This window comes from Camelus dromedarius, chromosome 12, assembly GCF_036321535.1.
Source record: "Camelus dromedarius isolate mCamDro1 chromosome 12, mCamDro1.pat, whole genome shotgun sequence".
NCBI lineage: Eukaryota > Metazoa > Chordata > Mammalia > Artiodactyla > Camelidae > Camelus > Camelus dromedarius.
Genome location: NC_087447.1, coordinates 38133245 through 38155671, shown reverse-complemented (window position 1 = coordinate 38155671; position 22427 = coordinate 38133245). Strand labels below are relative to the sequence as shown.

The 22427-nt window shown below is 34.1% G+C and overlaps 1 protein-coding gene across 2 annotated transcripts in view; it reads left to right on the top strand.

Annotated features, from left to right (window-relative positions):
• The window catches only part of PDE3B (phosphodiesterase 3B), a 130164-nt gene that overhangs the window by 61710 nt on the left and 46027 nt on the right, over window positions 1-22427 (top strand). For both annotated transcript variants that reach the window (XM_031459975.2, XM_031459974.2), the window contains exons 2-4: window positions 14057-14107; window positions 17678-17926; window positions 20763-20905. In XM_031459975.2, the coding sequence (XP_031315835.1) occupies window positions 14057-14107; window positions 17678-17926; window positions 20763-20905 (443 nt within the window). The remainder of the gene's footprint in view (window positions 1-14056; window positions 14108-17677; window positions 17927-20762; window positions 20906-22427) is intronic.

The window sequence follows — 22427 nt, the reverse complement described above, 5'->3', positions numbered from 1 at the left end:
TTATCAAGATGTTGTTTCTGTAAACGTTTCAGTAGGTCATAGTTTTCTTAGGCTCACCTAAATAGCTGACTTTTATTTACTCATTTATCCATTCAGTATTCATTTATTTGGATAGTGCCTTCTGTGAACCATGTACTTTGTTAGTCACTAAGGATAAGGCAGGGACCTTGCCATCAAAGAATCTAGGAGAAGAGATGGAAATGTAAACAAATACTTGAATTTTAATGTCAACATTAAATTGAATGCTCCCAGTGATGGATTTTTTAAATGAAATCTCTTCAGTAATAGCACCTGATGTTCTGATAATCCTTGGGTTCATAAACTGTATCATTAGATGTTTAAAATTGATGAGTTGTTCTCAGACACCAATCCCGGTTTCTGTAGGGTGAAAATTTTTATTGTACAAGAATCCAATAGCTATGATTTCCTTAGGTAAATGTTAAGCTAAGCATCCATCCCTATATGTCCAGCATTTTCTACCAGAGAATAGAGTTGTTATTTTTATGCCTCTCTGTTTTGATGGTAGAGGTAAGGTAATTTAATTGAATACAGAGTGACAGTCTGATAAGTATCCTTCTTAGGGGATCAGAGGGGAGCAGAAGCTACCCATCTGGTCACAGCTACCATATTGTTTTCAAACTTTTTTCTTAGCGTAATAAAAAAAATTTATGAATATGAAAATGGTCTATAAAATTGACTTAAAATTATCCCCGTGTTCATTATTATTTTCCATGGAAAGTTAATGAATAACATTTTCTGCAACGTTCAGTCAATTCAAGTGTTCAAATATTTTAGTAAGTGAAATGCACAAAAAGCCTTAAAATCGTTTCTTTTCTGGGAAAACTCAAGCAGGCCCTGGAGATTTTTAAAAACTCCCTTAATATTAGATAACTAAATGGTGTTTTGCTTTGGACGTTAGCAAACAAAAATTTTTATAAAAATAGTTTATTACACACCAGTTAAATCATATTGCCTTTTTAATTTTGAACAAGATAGAATGATTGTGGAAGCTTGTGTTTTAGGAACTTCCTATTTAGATTGTGTTAAATAACATACAGCATTTTTGTAAAAAACAATTTTTATAAATAAAGACAGAGTAACATGCGTTGTGAGATAGAACTTGACTCAAGCAAAAACTTCGAAAAGCATTCTTAGCCTTAGGGGGATAGTTCACTTTTCTTGAATTATTTCTTCCTTTCTGAATTGCATGGATATTTTTGGGAGTTCAATTTTATTTTTTCCTTGATAATTTGATCATTTAATTTGATAATCTAATTTTACTGGATAGTTTCCTTAATACTTTAGTTTTAATGTTCACTATTCCTTAACTTTTTGTAAACAAGAGAATTCATTATTAGCATCAATAATACTAATAAATAATGTTAACATTTATTAGGATAATTTGTACAGTAGTACAGAAGCTCTTCATGAGTATTATGTCACTTTATCTGAATAACCTATGAGTATGAATATTATTACAATTTTATAGGCGGCATTATTTAAAATAACTCTGCAGTTCATCCATACCCCAAATTTATCTACTTTATAAGGTTGGATTTTTGTATATGATAATATTCCTGTTAAATTTGGTATTTCTGGATTTCCTCATCCTTAATAGTGTCTGCTTAGATGTGAACTGTCTAGGCACTTTTGACTCTCTATGTACTCTCTCCTCCCCTTCACTCCCTCCCAAACCAGGACTTTGCAGTCTTGCAAAGCAGTCCCTGTAATATTCTACCATTACCTATTGTGTATTTTGAGCTCAGGGCTGAGACTGAAATTTTTCTGAATGAGAGAAACCATCCTCAACCATTATTATTAAATATGGAGTGACTTTGGATATTAGCTTATGCTACAGATTTGATATTTCTTAATGAATTCAACCTAAAATTACAAGGAATAACTGCTTAAATGCAAAATAAATAATGTGGTAAAAGCAATTTTCATGACAATGAATGTTGTTTGAATCAAAAGTAATGTCAAGCTGCTTTGTATACTTCACATATTGTCAAAAGTTAAAACAAGGAGTAGTGAAATTTTTATTAAATTGTAGTGTTAAATTTATCTCTATAATTTATTAAAAAGTCATTCTGCTTATGCAAGGCATAAAACTTTTTAATACAAAGTTTAGGATACTGTAATGATCCCTGGAGAATCTGTTTTGTTTTTGTTAATTTTAGTAGACCAGAGGTTCCATTTTCAGATCAAGTCACTGTGGAGCTAGTACCTTTGCTTAATTTTAATCTCAGTTATTATGACAGAATTTGTTTACTCAATAAATGCCTAGCAGCGTCAAACAGATACTGTTGGCAACCTGAGTAATTTTTACCTGACTGATAAAAGTCCCAAATGAAAAACGGTAAATTTTAATTTTAAATGGAAAAAAATTTTGTTAGTATACATAGATTTTTAAGCTTTTTTGTCTGTTATGTCACTTTGCTGCATTTTATGCATGTGCTGATGTTTATTGTGCTGAACATTAGGAATTGTTTATATGCAACTTTGCAAATTATTTATTACTTGTGCACTTAGCAGTTTTTACAAAAGTGCTTCATGCATATGTTAAAACTTATTTTTTATGTGGTCTTTATGATTTTATTACTGAAATGTTTTTAACACTATACTCTGAATAGACATTTTCTTTTATTATCAGTTAAGTTCACATTTAACTTAAGTGCTTCACATTTTATATGTGTGTAGACTGTACTTTTTTTCAGTTCATATGCAGAACGTATTTAGCCATTACCCATGTGACACTACTGAATATATTACTGATTTAGAAGCAGCGATCTCAGTAGAATTTTAGTCCTGAATGTTGTGGGGAAAATGCATTTTCTTTGGAATTATCCATTATGCGCATTTAAACTATGCCAGAAAAAAATAACTTTTGTTTTAATCTGCTTTTTGTATTTAGTAGTTATTTGTATAAATTAAATAAAATGTTTTCAAGTAAAAAAATTAAAATCTACTTTGATCCTTTTATGATAATTTTCTTTAATACATCTATCTCCTAAATTTAATGTTCTGTTCTAAAATAAAGGCAGGTAAGGGCCTAGTAAATGTATCTCTGTTAAATATTTAGAATTTTATCCATGAAAAGTTATGCAAGCAAGTGATAAGGAAATATTCTTAAATATACCTGTGCTACTTTCCTATATAGTCCTTTGTATGAAACGTCTTTCTAAATTTTGGAGATGTAGCCATTTGACAGAATAAGAGTTTTTTGTTTGTAGTCCTGAATCTTTACCCTATTGTCAATGCGTTAGTTCATATTGAATAATCTAAGTTCTGATTGTTACTTTCTAAATTAACTTGCAGTTACTACTATCAGAAAGCTTTATTGTGAAAGAATTGTAGCCTCTAACCATTTCTTCTGTTTTAAGAGATCAACTACATTAACTGAGATTAAGAAATAAGAAGTAGAGAATAGGAACCAAGGAAAATGGGAAGGTTTAAGTCAGATGCAGAAAGTGGTAAACAGATTTTTGTTGTTCGATTTCCCTCCATGTGTTTGGGGATGTAATCAAATGTGAGTTTGGTTGGAAATATGAGTTTGTAACATTATAAATGGTACTCAGAGAGATTTTTATTTTCTTTGGAGAGAAGACTTGTCTTACTTAAAACCAAGAAGTTCCTTTGTTTTGCTTGACTGTGTGCCTACAGGCCTTTTTTCTAATTGAGTGAGGTTAGGCACAGAGGTCAGGAAGACAAAGAAAATCACTTAGTTACTCTGGTCCGTGTTTTCTTTTTCTGTAAAAGGAGAAAATTGAAATTAACTTCTAAATTCCCCTAAGCTCAGATATACTTTGACTATTTCCAACAGGAGAGTAACATGACACACATGGTTTTATAGATTGATTTTACTTTATAAAGTAGATAGAATTGATTAGAGGCTGCTGAAAGTGATCCAGGATTGATATGATAAAAATATGAAAATAAGGTGATGATAGAAAATCAGAAATATCTAGATCAAATTAGATTGACATGGGGAAGAAGAAAGAGGAATTTTTTAAATGAGTCATTTATTCATTCAGTAAGTTACTTTGTCTAAGTTTAATTATATATAATAACTGATCTCACAGGTTGAATATAATAATACATATGAAGCTCCCAACAGAGTACCTAATGTAGTGAACACACAGGTTTTCAGAACCTCTTTTGTCGCCTACGGTTTACCAGACTTGAGGTTGCCTCCCCCCTCTTCAGGTTTTATTTTGTTTTAGTTGCAATGAGACAGGAATTTGAGGACACTAAAAGACTGAGACTGATGAAAAGGGCTATAATCACCATTTGTTCTCTTTCAAATGCATGACCCAAGCAATATTTAGCTCTTACCTACAGTGATTTCCTCCTTCTGTCCAAAGATGGGTTGGACATGTTTGCAGATGGGAACCTTCACAGTTAGAATGGTCCTGGGCCCACAGCTGGCTGGCATTGATAGTTCTTATGACCAAAGGCAGGGTGGAGTGGGATGATTGCAGAAGGGCATCAAAGCCTGGAGCTGAGCCCTTGTAGGGAATTTCTAGCTTTATTCTAGAGCAGTATTCTAACCCTCTTCAAGTACTCCTCTTGCGTCAGGTGTTATAAGTTGATGATGAAATATAATCTCTGCCCACAGTGAAATATCATTAGGACTCTCCATTGTGTTATTTGGGAAAAAAAAAGGTCACGTGTCTGTGTAAACACATTAGAGACATTTGGTATCTATATCAAAAGAGCCAAGGAGCAGAATTCCTAAACAAAGGAACTTCTAGCAAAGAATTTGCGTGTTATTTTATTTTTTCACCATACATATATGCAACTATTTTATCAGTAGGGCTAGTGTCTTTGGTTGGTTCATCATTCTTAAATCTAAACTATAGTTTATCTGGGGACAGATAAATGATAAAGGGCAATTAATAAATGCTGTATTTCCTCTGTTAGACAGAAAGTATGCCTGCCTAGGACCAGTTAGTTCCTTTGTCTTACTTGAATGTCTGTGCAATTTGTGGATCTTTTAGTTGTGTGAGCTCTAAAGAGTTGATGAGGGGGAGAAAGCAACCAAGCCTCCTCTCTTTGAGCTGTAAGTAGGTGAGAAGCAGTATAGTGTTTAGGAGCCTGGGCTCTGGCGTCAGTCTGCCTGAGTTATTGTATGAATGGATAGGGATGTCTTTAGACTTGGTCATAAAACCACCATTTTAGGTTGATCTCAGATCTCCCCAGAAGGCCAATGTGATCTCCTGGTTTTATTTCCAGACTGGAGTCAAGTGAATAGCATATTCCTGTGATTGAGGTGAGAAACCTTTTTTTCTCTTTTGGTCTTGTTCGTAAACTGTGCTTAAAATTCTAAAATACTTGTTAGGAAATTCCTCATGCAGTCCTGAATTGTTCACAGGTTTTAGTAAGGTCTTTTAAATGTTAGCTATCATTAATTTAATGTCTTGCTTAAATTATACTGAAATTCATATTGTAACTTAGAAAGCAAACATCATTATTCATAGTAGGAAGAAAACAGAAAAGGTTTACAATCCCATTTTTTTCCCACTTATTTTTGGCACATTGTCTCCCACAGTATGCATCTCTTGGTGGGAATGTAGAGTTCATGTCTGAAATGGAGATGAAATTTTGCTCAACCATAGGCTAGAGAAGCCAGTTGAGGCATACGCTAAGTTACATATCCAGAAGGACATGGGAAGTCTAGAAGAGAAGTTGGTAGGTAAAAACTTGGAAACATCTGGAGTGAATAAGAAATTAAGGATACTATACTTCAATAAAAAAAAAAATAATACTGGTAAAATGGAGACTCTTTCATATTATATTTAGAAAATGGCTCTCTGTGCTTGAATTACCTTAGCACAACTAATTGGATCATGGTGTGTGGAACTGTTTAAAACCTTTAAAATAATTCTGAAAAATATTAAGGTTAAAAAAAAGTAGGTGTTTTACTCAATTTCAGAACATCAGATGATAAAAACAAAACAGTCCAATAAGATGAATAGGATATAGAGATTTAAGTAATTGGTACTTTCACAGGTTGAAGTTCCACCTATTTCAAGCAGTCTAGGACTTCAGTACTTTCATATTTTGATCATTCAGCTTGTGTTTATCCCGCCCCTTTAAGTACTATTGTTTCTGGTTTTGTACTCTTGACAGAAAATGGCAAACTTGTATATATTTAAAGTGCTACTTTATAAAATCTAAATTATCAGTATGGCTTTAGAAAAATCTTTATTGGAGTTGCCTGGCATTTTCAAGTACCAGGAAATAAGCTAATATAGCTCAGAGAGAATTATATGAGGGTAAACATCACTCTTTTGACAAATTTTACTGTAAATGGAGGGGCAGAGAAATGGGATAATGGCTAGCTGTAAGTATGATCATGAGAAGGTACATGTGTGTGAGAGGTAAGGAATTGCGGCCTGTTTGTAGTCTAATGGGAATGATTTAGTAGAGGGAGAAAATGAGGATGTAGGAGAAGGGGAGAGAACTGTTTGTGAAATATCCTCAGGTAGGCAGCAGGGGATTGGATCTATGCATTTATGGAAAAGTGAGCCATTGACTAGAGCTCAGGTAATTCCTCTGTAGTAACAGAATGAAATGCGGGGAACATGGGGTCTGGTATTGAGGGTCGTTTGATGATTTGATGACCTTTTAAAATTTATCACTTTCAGAAAGAAGCAGACTAAAATTGTAGGGAGATAAAATCTGAGTTCAAATCATAGTTCTGTGCTTTATTAGCTGACATCTGACAGAACCTGGTCAGCAATGTCCCTGTGTTATTTAGGCATGCAGGAAGAAACAGAATTCACTTCAAGGTGGTTCAAATAAAAAGATTTTAGTGAAGAATCTGCTCTGAGAGATTGAGCAGGGTTAAAAGGATGGATGAGAGATGGATGAGGCAACTAGAGACTACTAACTGTGGAAAGCTGTTACCTCACATGAGGCTGAAGGAACAAGGTTGTACATGGTGTTCGCAGAGTGGCAGCTGAAGTTGTGAATGGGAAGACCATCTGGTAATAGCTGCAGTCCCTCCAGGGGACTCTCTCCTCCCAAACTCCAGGTTCGTGCTGTCACCCAACCTAAGGGGAAGCCAGCTGCGTGGAAGCTCAAGGGCTGCAGAGTGTACGGGTCACCCTCCCCTGGGGTGGCGAGGAGAGCAAAGAAGGGATCTGGGAGGCAAATGCAGAATAATTAGTATAATCACTAAGCCTCAACTTCTCCATATTTGAATGGGGTTACTTGTAAAATTGTTGTGATTTTACATGACTGCCAAGCACCTGCCATATTGCTAGCACATAGTAGTGTTGATAATGATCGTAAATGATAAATATTATAAGAGACTGTAAGATAATGATTAAGAATCCTTAAAGCTTTGGAATGAGGCATATCTGAATTTAATTTCTGTCTCTGCCACTTACTAGTCATATGATTCTGGGCAGGTTACTTCACCTTTCTTATTCTCTTTTGCGTCATTCGTGAAATGAGGAAATAAGGCTTACCACAAAGAACTCTAGTGAAGATTAAAGAAGACGCTATGTATTAGGAACCTAACAGAGTGCTAGTGCATAGCTTGCCGTCTAATTCAGCAGGACTTTAACCATATATTTTGACTGATCAGTAACAGTAAATGAGATTAGTTTCCAAATAATACTAGTCTCCACCCCCACTACACACACCCCTTTTTTCCCTCCCTCTACTGCTCAGTTTTTCTGACTGGGGCCCTTCTTTGTCATGCAGGGGTCAAGGCTACTATCTTTGCACTTTAAACTATTAGAAAGTACAGTTTTAGTTAGTTTAGCTTTTTGGCTGTCCAGTTATTTTATATTTTTAGTTTGTGTTCAGTAAACACGGAATTAAATGGGCCTAAGTTGGAAGACCGAGATAGGAAAAGTTGGAAATACTGAAACTCAGTTTCATTTGATTTATGCATGAAGCTCAAGTAAAATGTCAACAAGAAACATGAGAATAAAGGATGTTTTAACAGTTAATTCACAGCTGTACCATAATAGATAATCTTTCAAATTTTGCATGAATATCACAGTTCTGTAAGTTTGACTTGAAGACATATATGTTTTTCTTTTTGGCTACATAGGGAACAATGAAATAAAACCTCATTGACGTAATTGAACCTGATAACATCTCCTGGTTGTACTGCTGATGTTTCACTGTGGTATTGGTGGTTTTGTAGAGCTCTGTAAAGCATGTTGGACTTACAAACATATTCAAACAGAAACTTTTATCAGAATTCAACTTTTTAACCACAAAGAAAAGCTGAATTTATGTAAAGGCACAGTCTTGAGTTTACTTTATCAAATCAACTAGAAACAATTTTTTAATAGTTTACACCTATGTTACTTATGAGACAATACTGTTTTTAAAATTATTTTTGAACAGGTAACTACAGTGTGTAAAGATACATAATAATTTCTGATACTGTATTGAGCTTAGATGGAAACAGACAAATATAACACTGGAAGCTCCTAAAAACAGCAGTTAAATTTCATACTTTCAGAAAATGTCTTATAGTATAATAGAAACATGTTTTGAACACATACCATAGTCACTATAACTTCTTTTTTTACTGTGATTCAAAATTTAACTATTTATTTATTCTTAAATAATTTATAGGATCTATTTTGGGATTGAAGGTTAGATGCTTAAAATCTTGTGGACTTGGGAACCATTTTTATACGGAGCATATACTTTGTACTTGGAAGTAAGACTTTTAAAAAGCTACATATTATATAGGAAGAATGAATGCTTCTACCAAAATCCAAGCAAAATTGTAATTTACAGTGGAACACAGCAGTATGTGTATGTGTGTGTGTGTGTGTGTGTGTGGCTGTTGGTTCTGAATATTCAAATTCAATATCCCATTTTTGGTTTTTTAACACCGAATCACGCCCAGCATGTGTGTTTTAACCACCAACTGTTTTCTGTGAATAAAGCAGTGGTAGATCTGCAGTTAAGAGAGATTCTCACTGTTTAGTGAGGCTCTTACTGACTGTATATGTATCTGATCTCTCAGACCTGATTGCAGCACATGTTTTCAAGTCTCTACCATAGTTCACAAAATGAACACATAAAAAGTTGTCTGCCATCTTTTGTCATGTGTATTGCACATAAACCAAGAGCTGATTTGGACTTAGCACGTGAGTGCATTTATCCACCAACCAGTAAATAAAATATCTGCTATGTACAAATATGACAGTAATTACTTTTATATTGTATGCCTTTTCAGTTCTGTGATGTCTCGATATGTCATACAGCAAATCCATTCTGGAAATTATTTGATCTGTTCCCGCTTCCAGCATAATGTTTATCATTTGGTGGCTAGTTTTACCAGTCTCTCAGCAATAGTTTATCTTTCTTCATATCCTTTTCCTGTGAGGAGCACAGAATCTGAATGGTGCCTGTATAGTTTTTGTATCTTCTGTTTTAGGAACAGAAATATTCAGTTTTAGATTAGAAAGCATTGATTGTTCTAGAAAAGTTCTATTGGATTACCAAAAAGGCTTTTATATTTTGTTTGAATGTCATAAAAGTTTCAAAACAGGCAGAATATAGGGTGAATGAATTGCAAGTCTAAAAATAATCCAGTTTGTAGATAGTCACTGTTGTACGACTTAGTAATATTTTTATTTTTATGGGTTTGTGTGGTATTATCACACCCACAAATTTGTTGTCAGTTTGCATTAGAGTCTTGTTCTTGATTTAGACTTAGCACGTATTCTGAGTTATTTATGCTCCTATTTTTATTAGGACCTTAAGCTTTAGGAAACCAATTTTGAGCCGTTTAGTTTTTTCATGGAGGGTATACTGTAACACAATGCAAAGAATGCAGATTTAACAATTATAAACAATAATATTCAAAAGACATGAAAATATTTATCTAAGATGATTTGTACTCTTAAAGAATAATGCAGGCCTTAGGGTACTTACCCCACTTTAAAAAATATAATGATTATTAAGATTATGATATTTCTGTGGAAATCAGAATTAATCTTACATTTCACAATTTTGAAATATATGTAAACTAAATTGTTTCTTCCCCCACCCCCTAAAATATTCCAGACCACCTATGGAACAACTAGATAATAATTTGATAAATAATGGCTAATACTCAATTACTGTTTCCCACTTTAAATTTTTATCTATGTGCTAGTATTATAGAGACATTGAGCAATAATATTTCCATTAAGGATTTTTCTCCTTTGGAGATCTCTCACTCTGCCCTATATCATCACTATCAAGTACAAGTTCTAGAACATACCAGTTTAGCAACAAAAATATTGTCCCCACATTCTTTTCCAGCTCTTGCTGCATTTCATTCTTGACATGTGCAGCACAAGTCCTGAAGAGTTTACTCTAGTCGCTGTGTCTACTTCTTTGCCAGGATAGAGACCAAGGATAACAAACACCATCAACCCACGATTAACTTTGAATATCATCAGTGACTTTGAAGTTCCCTGCATGCCACTCTGAGATCCAGTTTTCTTCTCTTCTCCCTCAGAGATGATCCATATCCTGAATTTCTTTATAGTTTCCCATATATTTACATTTTTAAAAGCATATTTCAATGTGTATTTTATTTCACATGCATGTAATTAAACTGTATGTATCCTTCTGTAACTTTTCTCATCCAGTATAACGTTTTTAGGATTCATCCATATAGGTTGAAGCTATCCTGCATTCATTTTCACTGTTGTGTTCCGCTACGTGAATGTACCAAGATTTCCCCATTCTGCTATTGATGGACATGGAGGTGGTATCCAGCTCTGTGCATTCATGTTCTTGTCTCCTGATGTTGAACTGTATAGCTTTGGAGTTTTTGCCCCAATCTGTTGTGGACTCTGCTTTTGTAAAAATACACTAAAACCTTATCTCAACAATGTCAAATTGCTATAAAAATTTCTAAATGTTTACTCTTAATATCTGTACTTCTCTTATTGTGGACCACACCTTGAATAACACTACTCAAAGATGTACCTAGCAGTAGAATTCCTGGATCATACATCAGCTACTACTTATGCAGAAAATTTTGTTTTCTCAAAATCACGAGTATCCTAGTTGTCCAAATTACACGGAAGGCAGTCTACCATCAATTTGTGGCTTTCACTGTATCTGTTTTCAGTTCCTAGTATGCAGGGGATTTCAGGCTAAGACCTGCTGCTTTTTGGTAAACGTATTTTTGATCCCAGAGAAAGTGACTGCGAGTAAGATTGAGTTGCTGCTTAGGAGTTTATTCAAAGCCCACATGGCAAGCACAAGTGAGAGAAAACCTATATGGGGTGGAGGGCCAAGGGTGGGTGAAATTTAGAGATGGTCTGCAATATCAAATGCTACAGTAGAGAGATCCATAAAGAATAGGCACAGAGGGAAAAAAAAAAAAACACCTTGTACAAAGTAAGGTTTTTAAGAGACCTCTAAGAGCACAGTTAAAATAGGTGTGTATTCACGTTGCTTCTCATGTCAGCAGCAGCTTCTGAGAAGGCAGCCTTGGAATGGTCTCAATGCAGAATGTAAGCTAATGATTCTCTTATAAGCCATAAGCAGGACTACTTTTTTAAAATCAGTGTTTTTCAACCTTTAGAAAAAATTATCATCTTCCCCGTAAGGAGCCTTTTTAGATATTTTTCCCTTAATCATTCCTCCCCCTGTGTGAAATTTTAATACCATAGATTTAGTATATCTGTTTATGTACTGTAGTGATAGGAGGGCTACAACCATTTTAAAGATTTTTTTTTTGCCCCGTAGTTACCAATTCTGACCTTCTTGGGAGTGATAGGACTACTGTTAAGAATGCATAATATGAGGGAGATGGGTATAGTTCAAGTGGTAGAGTGCATGCTTAGTATGCACGAGGTCCTGGGTTCAATCCCCAGTACCTCCATCGAAAAAATAAACAAATAAACCTACTTACCCTCCTGCAAAAAAAAAAAAAAATTAAATTAAAAAATGCATAATATGAATATAAATATGCCTTTTGGCATTGGAATGCAAATATTTTAAAAGATAATATTTAATCATATAGGCTAATGAAGTAGGGGGCAAGGAACACTCAACGTTAAGAAACCATCCTAATGAAAGTATACTGGGATTAGCAAGAAGTCACTTCTACTTAGACTAGTGACTTAGAGAAACGAGATATAGGTATGTCACTGTTTGATAGTATCCTTGTGGAGGAAATGAAGTATGGATTGGATGAAAGTAAGCTAGACAATTTCATAGACTCTGAATGCAAATCTCATAGGTAATCCTTAGTGACCCATCATGTGATTCTGTCTGCACTCCTGTCTACTCTGTACTTCTGTTAGTGAACTTAAGGAAACATCAGATTTACCAGCGTCACGATGATGGGAGGAATGATGAATAGGCTAGTTGACATCCTCACTCTCCAAGGAAAGTTTGGCAGGCTGAAACCAGGTCAGAAGTAAAATATTGCAGTTGGGTCTAAAAAGCCAGTTGTGTAAGAATAGCATGCAGAAAACAGAGCATGTATGTCAGATATAAAAGAAACCTAGGGATTTTAGGTTATGTTAATCTTAGTGTGAATGTGCTTATTAGGAAGTTATTAATGTCCCAAATTGCATTGTCTCTAGAATCTAGAATGTAGCCTGGTTAAATCACAACCTGAAATAATTATATGAAGACTACACTTAGGGCCATAAAAATACTGCATAAATTTGAAGAGTCTACTAATATATATTATATATTTTGCATGTTAGCTATACCATAGCCATTTTGCAGGTACTGGTCCATGAATTTTGTTAAGTGGTTGTAGTATGTCTGGGTTTTCTTTGGAAAGAAGTAGGTAGGTTTCTTTTCACTGGCAAGAGATGACCTTCTGCAAGGATGTTGACAAGGAGATGGTGATAATGACAACTAACAATTTTTTAAAGTGATTATGTTATTTAAAATAGGGGTCAGCAAGCTATAGCCTACTGATCAAATCCTGCCCACAACCTGTTTTTGTATGACCATTGAGCTAAGGATATTTGTTTCGTTTTGTTTTGCACCTTAAGGGGTTGTAAAACAAAAACAAAAAGCAACTAATATGCCATAGAGACCTTGTGTGCCTTGCAAAGCCTAAAATGTTTAGTATTTGTAAGAAAAAATCTGCCAACTCCTAATAAAATATTGGACCAGTGAGAGAGTAGATAACATTTTAAGATCTTTTGCAACCAGGATCCCTAACAATCAAAAGGCAGGAAACGACACAAATATTTCAGTACATTGAAATTCTTTGATTGCATTACCAATTAATTACACTTATTTCCAGACTAGGGTTCAAAGCTATGTAGAAAATCACAATTATAAATATTATTTAGGCAAAAGGAGACCTATTTATTAACTAAGTAAACGTAAAAGAAATTTAGGATTAACCATGTGTAGCAGTTATAACTTGTTAAATTAAAGCTAATTTTATCTCCTTGATTATAGTGACTATTGAATGGGGAAGTAGCCAGGAAGACAGCCTACTAAGAAGAGAAAGGCAGGAAAAAACTAGTCTGGTACCATGGATAATCTATAAATGAGACAAACAGGAAAACCATAACTAACTATCTGTATACCAAAAAGGTTGTGTGTTGTTTTTTTATAAACCCATTCCTTTACTTAATCTAAACCACAGGACAAACTTTTTAAAGTGCTTTTGAGAGGTGCCTAATTGGTAAGGAAATAGTGCCACCTACTGACTCTGGGTTAAGATGACAAATTATGAGCCTTTGGAGAAGGTGGAGATGAGGAAAGAGTGGTGATTTGTAATTTTTCTTGTATTTTTAGTGGATGGATGTGATTTTGGATTTATGTTTTCGGTTCTGTGGTAATAGATATTTTGAAGGTTACTATAGCTTTTTAAGTGACTTTATTCTGACTATTCTTTTGATTTCTCAATCACAGATTACATAATTAATGAAATACTCCATCTAGAGATAATTTTTATTCTCACTTTCCCAATTCCTTTCCCAAACTTTAAGCTATTTTAGGTATCTGTAATTGAAGATGCTTCATTTGTCTTTACATATATTTGTTCATTTATTTCTGGTTTGTAACTAAGTGAATTTTTTTTTTCCAGATGATTCTTTGGGATTGGGACTTAAAGCAATGGTATAAGCCTCACTATCAGGTAAATATAAGTGATATCACTGTAAGTAATATCTGTACTGAAACTTTTGACACATAAGTTAAAATTACATTCAGAAGATTTCTATGCCATAAGACTTTTCCTAAGCTGAAGTAAAATAAACAGAACTTTCATTTAGGTAGATAAAAAAATTTCTTTGATGAGCTCCTCCCCCCAACTGTGGACAACTGATCCACAGAGGAAAAAAATAGATTAAAGGCAATATATGAGAAAAAGCAAAGCAACTGAAAATATATTCTATTAAGGAAGCTAAAATGCTCAAGAGTTTTCTGTAGAGTTTTTATTGAATTATACATACAGAGAAGTACATGGCTCAGTGAATTTTCCAAAATTAAACAACCCATGTCACAAGAAATAGAACATTACCAGCATCCCAGAAGCCTCACTTATGTAGCATTCTAGTCATTACTTATGTTTCCAAAGAAAATCCCTATCCTGATTTCTAGCAATTAGTTTTGCTTATTTATGAACTTTATAAAGATATTTTTGATTACTTTATGTTGGTATCAGAAGAACTGAAAATAGAAGTAAAGGAGAAAAAAGAAAAATCACTCAACCATCAAGCAATAGCTCTGTTACTTTTGTTAACTTACTTGGTATATCTTTGTAGATTTTTTCCATTTCTTCATTGTATTGAAATGTGTTTATATATTCTAGTCTACAGAATTGTAAATTATGCTTCATATGCTGTTTTGAAACTTGACATTTTTCATACTAATAGATAAGCATTAAAAAATATTAAATCTTTATCATTTCTGTTCATAGAAACATTACCTCTATTTATTACATTTATTAGTTGTCCCAACACCAAATTTTGAAAAATGAACATCCCTTTGAATGGTTGATTTTTATTTTTAAACTATTAATGGAATAGCCACAATAGCCCATTAGGAATAAAACCTTCTCTGATGTAACTATTACAGTCAAATGAAGTCAAGAAGGCAACATCTGACCTAAAAGGGGCTGATTCCTTGTTCTATCTAGATAGTGGCCTTTCTCATCACTTATATCCACCCAGATCCTCAGTTTCCAATTAGAAGAGTATCTGAATTACTGGTAAATCTAAAGATAAGTAAGCAGTAATGGTTGAGAGCAGTATCACCTTGTAGAGTGATAAATGGTATCAGGTACCTCTGTCCCTTTTGTTCTTCTCTCTCCCCCTCATTGAAATTCAGTTGATTTTTATTTATTGATCCTTGTATCCAGTGTCCTTGCTAATAAATTTACTATTATTTCTAATAGCTAGTCTGAGGATTCTTTTAGAGCCTTTAGGGATACAATAATGTCATCAACAAATAAAGACAGATTTATTTATTTATTTATTTCCAATCCTTTTCTCTCGCATTGCTGTGCTGTTCAGGACCTCCAATGCTGTGCTGAATAGAAGCAGTACCAGTAGGCAGCCTGTCTTGTTCATGAACACGGGGAGTAAATGTTCAACATGTTCACCACTAATGTTTTCTATCGATACCTTTTATCAGATTAAGGAAGTTCTAGACTAATTCCAGTTTACTAAAAAACTTTTTTTCTCTTTTAACTAGTGAATGGGTATAGAATTTTACCAGATGCTTTTTTCTGTACCTATTGAGATGATGCCTGGGTTTCTCCCCATTTATTCTACTAATGTGATAAGTTATACTTTTTAATTTTTGTGCCTATGTTGAACCATCCCTGACTTCCCAGAATAAAGCAAATTTGATCAACATGTATTTTCTTTTTAAAAAATGTATCACTGGATTTTATTTATTTTTTTGGAATTTTGAATCCATGTTTATGAGAGAGAGTTGTCTGATAATTGTTTTTCATAATGTTCTTGGCATGTTTTTGGTATAAAGGGTATACTGGCCTCATAAAATAAGGTGAGATTTCTGTTATCTAGAAAAGTTTGGTAAGATGGGTATTCTTCCTTTGTAAGAATGCTCTGTTGAAGACATCTCAGTTTGAAGCTCTTTTTAATGGACAAGTTTTAAATTATTACGTTTCATTAATAATTTTAGAACTACTCAGTTTTCTGTCTCTTCTTAAAACAGTTTGGTTAGTGATATTTTTCTCTGAACTCCTTTTGTTCCCTCTGGCTTTGCGACTGCTGAAAGACGTATTTTACTTTCAAAATAGAAATCTTTTTGAGGATTTCTGTTTGGTTTCTCCATCACTTGGCCACTGTTTACAAATTGGCAAATATCTTCTTGGGGAAAGCAGTTCTGAATTCAGGCTTGCATCTTTGATTTCCTCTTCTCTCTGGGATCTTGCCTGGCCTTTAAAGCTCTCCTTGTCTTTACAACCCTAAATTACAGTTTTGGCCTCTGGCCCCTTGAGACTATAGGAAGCTCTATGCTGTTTCCTAGTCTCTTAGCTGCTCTGCTTCTCATCCTTTCTGCCCTGTGCCAGTTATGAATTGGTAGCAAATTCCTTGAGGGGAAAAAATAACACAGAATATTGGGTTCATGTCAATCTTTTCTCTTAACCCTGGGTTCTTGTTCTTTCAAGCCGTGGCTGCTTGATTGTGCTCTGATGCCTCAAAATGGATGCTATTTGTATTTTATTTCGGCCTTTTTTAGACCAGTTGTTCTAGGCATAAGAGTTGATCTAATACATTAACATTTAATTCACTGTTCTGATGATCAGTGCATTTATTTCTGTGGGTAATTGAATTGAACATTGTATATATGTATTTTTAAGAAGTAAAAAGCGTATTGTATGTATACATCAATGGAAATTTTTTTCTAAATTAGAAAAATGTATTTCCCATCCATTTTTTGGGGCCCATCCTCGTGCTATTTGTTGCATGCTAACCATTCAGTTCAATGTTACCACTATTCCTTTGAACTCTGAAACCTTTTTTCTCTATCTTTATCTCATCATTTTCCATAATATTGATAATAGTATTATTTATTGCACTTTAAATATATGCACTATACGACGCTTTGTGCTTTCCATGTATTATCAGATTTAATTCTCACATCAGCCCTTAATGAGGTAGATGTTATCCCCACTTTACAGTGAAGAAACTGAAAAGTTCAGATGTTAAATAACTTGCTCCAGGTAACACAGTTAGGGTTAAAGTCTAGATTTCAGACTTGGATGTCTTTGCATCAAAGCCTTGTCACTATGCTAGACTGCCTCTTAAGTGAGGTGTAAATGAAAAATGCTGTGTACATTTAAAAGAAATTTTTACAATAAAGGGAAGGAAATCATCAATTAATGAAAACGCCCAAATTATAGATTCTGAAATAAATACAGATTTGGCTCCATACTACTTATAAAGTAAGTCAGTAATGAATACCATTAAATGTGAGACATGCTAATGAAAAATACAGAAAAAAATTAAAGTTGACAATATCTGCTACATACTTAAGCATCAAAAGACTTTAGGTTAGAATCATACTATTTGCTGTGTCATTTATGCCGTGTCCAAATAGATGAAAATATTTAATAGGATTCAATCACTTAGTTATTGTTAGATGGACTTTGATTTAAAGTAGAGTTGTTTTCTTAAATGTTAAGTTTTCTCTGTAACAAATAGATAATTTTACTTTTTTTTTTCTTTTCTAGAACTCTGGAGGTGGAAGTGGGGTCGATCTTTCAGTGCTAAATGAGGCTCGCAATATGGTGTCGGATCTTCTGGTTGACCCAACCCTCCCCCCACAAGTCATTTCTTCCCTAAGGAGCATCAGTAGCTTGATGGGTGCTTTCTCGGGCTCCTGTAGGCCTAAGATGAATCCTCTCACACCATTTCCTGGATTTTATCCCTGCTCCGAAACAGAGGACCCAGCGGAGAAAGGAGATAGAAAACTTCACAAGGTCAAAATACAGTAATCAGCCCCCTATTCATCACATTTAGTGTTTTCAAATTAAAACTACCCCTGTAAATCTTAGAGAAACAGAAATTCTTTTTTTTTTTTTTTTTTGAGTAAAGGTAGATTTATTTAGAGAGATACATACTGCATAGAATGTAAAGCAAGGGAAAGGAAAGGAAAGAGGTGTGGGAGGTGGGTGCTCAGGTTAAAGTAAAAGTAGGCACACACTCCATAGACAGAGTGCGGGCAGTCTCTGAAGAGGAGGGAGCGAGAGAGGGCCGAAACAGAATTTCTTTTTAAAGGGCCAGCTTCTCTTACAACACCTTGAGCTCCTTGGGACTTTAGAGGTAGTTGTAACCTCAGATAGTTCTAAGCAAGTATTTAGTTTTTATTCTAAATAATATTGCTGTAATTAGCTGTTATACCTTCATCAGTAATAACTATTTTTATTATTGTTGTTATTGTTTGTAAGAAGTAGAGAACAACAAGCAAATTTACTTCCAGGCTGTACAACCAACTAGTAATCAAATTGTGTCATTAATCTATTTTATTCTGTAGAAACAAGGATTTTTCTTTTGAAACAAAAAAATGATCATTATAATATTTATTCTGTGAAATCACATAGCATTCTTATAAATTGATGGTCACATTTTCTTTGCAGCTGTCACTCTCACCCCTCCTTACCCACTGGAGATTGCTATAGCCCAATACCCATTAATTTCTCCATCTGTAAATATGGGATTAATTTCTCTTTAGATATCAATAATTCAAAATAGGATTTCCTTTAGAAAATAATAAATACTGTTCTAAATAGGTATACATTATGCCTATTCAGAGTGCTTTTAATTCTTTTATGTGACTATCAATATCGTTACCAATAGCTAAACTCATAAAACTTTAAAAACAAATATTTCAGACATGATTCTAGTTTAACTACTTTATTCTACTGGTTAAAGAAACTGACTAAGAGAAGATGAGATTCAAATCAGTTAATTTTGTTCATTGTAATAGTGTATATAGAGCTTAAAAAAGTTAAATAAAAAGTTTTTGGAGGGATTTTGATCATCAGTTAATTTCATTTAGTTCTTTTTGGCATTATTGTATAGAAATGTTGAAAAATTAAGCAACTTTGATTAGTGCAAAATTTTGATCATTACTGATCACAAATCTGGACCATTGGAACTTACATGATGCTTTTGTTTTTAAAGTGTATACAGTGGCACCTGCATTACTCAAAACGCAATTAACAGTGGTGCTGTTATATGGCACTTTTTTTAGCACTCTCCCAATGAAAAAGAGGTTAATCACAAGCATCAAAGAGGAATAGCAATAAATTCATCAATGAAATAACTAATACATTCTTGAGTTAGTTTTCATTTATTATGTTGCTCTTTCTTTGCACTTTCCATTGACATTTGATGTTTAGAATAGTGATTTTAAAAAACAGTAATTCTTAAAAATCTTAATTATAAAAATCACATTGATATCAGTATTATGTTTGTTACTATGTTGACTATGTAGAAAAGTGTACTGGTACATTTGAGAAACATTTTAAGAACAATATTAATTAAGCAGGATGCCTAACTGCTTCATTTCCTGAACATTGTAGTTAATCAGACTTACTTTGAGTACTGGAATTTACTGATAGAAATAAGTCATACAAGAGCCAGGAAGTAACCCTTATTTCTTTGTGTTCTTTAAACTTCTTATGTGAATTTCATATCTGAGTTATCTGTTTTTGGAAAAAAATATACAAAGCCTAATGTCACTTCAGAAAAGAGCAATAGCATTTATTAAAAAAAAGATTAGTAAGGAAATGGGAGTTGGAACAGATAATTTAAAGTAAATGTCTTGTATATGTGTTAAGAACTAAGAAAGATTATATGGACCTAAATTATAATCCAAAAAGTTGTTACATAAACAACTTTTCCACTGTGTGTCTTACTAATATCGAACCTTTACAAAATCAACATCCCTGAGAAAATTTAAATATCTGAGATGGTTTCATGTCTGCTGATAGGGAAAATTCATAAGAAGCGGAAAACAAAATTTTATATAAATCTCAGTAAAACATCTATTCATTGTGGTCAAAAATGGAATTTTCTGGTTAATGTTTGTGTTAATTGAGAATATTTTCAAAAATTAGGGAAAATACTCTTAATGTAAAGGTGTTCTGAATTTAATTTAATCATTAATTCAAAGGGTAGCTCAAAATTCTGCAGTTTAACTGTTTAGGGCTGATCATCCCTGATCCTAAGCTTGCCATCTGAAGTCATTTTTTAGGGTAATTCTTTCATATCTACTTTTAAAGTTGTCAGCTTATTTTGCATAAAATTAGGAGTAAAGTGTCCAAGAGAAAGAAGCTTTAGTTAAACAGTAGGGAGTTAGAAATGATTTCTTAGTAGAGGGAAGATAAATTAGAACAACAGTATAGATGTGATATTTGGAGTAAAATTGACAGATTTTCAGAATAAAATGTTTTGTGTCTCCTGAACATGCTAAAAAAGTACAGTTGACCCTTGAACAACATGGGTTTGAACTGAGCAAGTCCACGCTAACACGCAGATTTTTTTTCAGGAGTAAATAGTACAGTACTACACCATCTGCGGTTGGTTGAATCCACCGATGCAGAATCCCTGATACGGTGGAAGTGTGCATAGGGAGGGCCAACTGTAAGGCAAAGCCCAATATTCCACTGCACGGAGCATTGGCACCCCAACCCCCGAGTTGTTCAAGGGTCTACTGCATCTCGTATTTATATTTTCATGTGCCATCTTTAGTATCACTTATACGGCATATTAAAGGGTGACCATTTTAACTGTTGTTAAATTATTCAACAGGGACTCAACAGTAGGAATAGTTTACCAACTCCACAGCTGAGGAGGAGCTCAGGAACTTCAGGTCTGCCACCTATCGAACAGACTTCTCCAAAGTGGGAACGCAACAATGGCAAAAGGCCCCACCAAGAATTTGGCATTTCAAGGTAAAATCACCGGAGCCTTTTAAAGAAATCTAAATCTAATACCTCCAGTTTGTTTCTGTGAATGAAGTTCGAAGCAGCTCTAAGAGCATAAAGGAACAGTTGAAGAGTTTTAGGTGTAGGATGGCATGGCTAGTAGTGAAGCCCGATAAAAAAACTGATTCTTATAGGTAATCTACGTTTTCCCCCCAAATAGGTAAGCTGGGTACAGAGCATGCTGCAGCCTTAAGAACATGAACTGGGGAGGCAGTTTAAGGAAATGAGTATCAATTTAGGACAGGCACTAGGGAACCTTTTAAATTGGTAGAGTTGGCTGTATTAGGAGCAGTCACCAGTCCACAGCATAGTATTCAGAAGTTGGTTCTGACTTGTGGAAGGAGGCGCATTCCCAGGGCTCCCCCTAGAAATTACTGCAGACGTCGGACATAAGGTAGCAACGCTCTTTCAAGCCCTGTTCCTGCTGGAGAACCAAGACTACTAACAGAGCCTATTTTCTGTTGAGGATTTACCTGGAACTAAACTGTGGTAATCCCATAAAGGGAAGGTATCAGTAACTACAACCAAGTGAAGCTGGGAAAATGCAGGAGCTGAAATCTTCTGAATGTAAATATACCCCATTTACTGATAACAAAGGATATGATACTTTGCCTTTTAAATGCCAAGAAAGATGTTGATCTCTTGTGTGAGCTATAAGCTTCTATTTAGTCAATTACCTAACCATGTTAATAAAATTGGAGTTAGTATGAATCTGTTAAACCACCCCTGTTACCACTGAGCATGTGCTGTACTTTGTTCAGCTTGAGCTGTGTAGTTACACATTTGGAACAGTAGGTGGCAGGGTTGTATCATAGCTTCTTATCTGTTAAAATTTGTGCTAACTTCTAATATATGAAATATGATCAGATAATTGGAATTTTCCAGATTCTTCTGTAAGTAGTTTGAATCTTCTATAATACGTGCAAGTATTTTTAAAGGAAAAACTGAGTGAAATGATACATAAAACAGGAATAGATGCAAGTATGAAGAGAATATTACAGGAAAGTGAGCTTTATTCCAAAGCTTGCCCAGAGCCTAAACATGATAACATTTCTGTTTTTGTTGTTGTTGTCGATTTTTTCTTAATGGAAGCAGGATATGACAAAGTAAATGACGTGAGGAACTGAAAATATGACATTTTCAGTCATATTTCTTAACCATGGGATACATCATCTTGAGAATATTTTTGGGCTTAAGAAGAATGATGAAAATGATTTTATTTTTTCAACTTCCCATCACACTGATGTAACAGCAACACATTTAAAATTAAAGAAACATTTAATACATTGAGTTAAGGTTATTTTTATCCTGCTGCCTTGCACGACTGATATTAAAATAGAAGCATGGTCCAAGGAAAACTAATCTTTATGTGAACAGATCTCTGAGTTAAAAGTAAATATAGGCAGATTCAACGTATTTACTTAACACTGATTAAAACAAAACTATATGCCTCATGAAAGATTTAGAAACTTAGAGAATAAAGTAATTG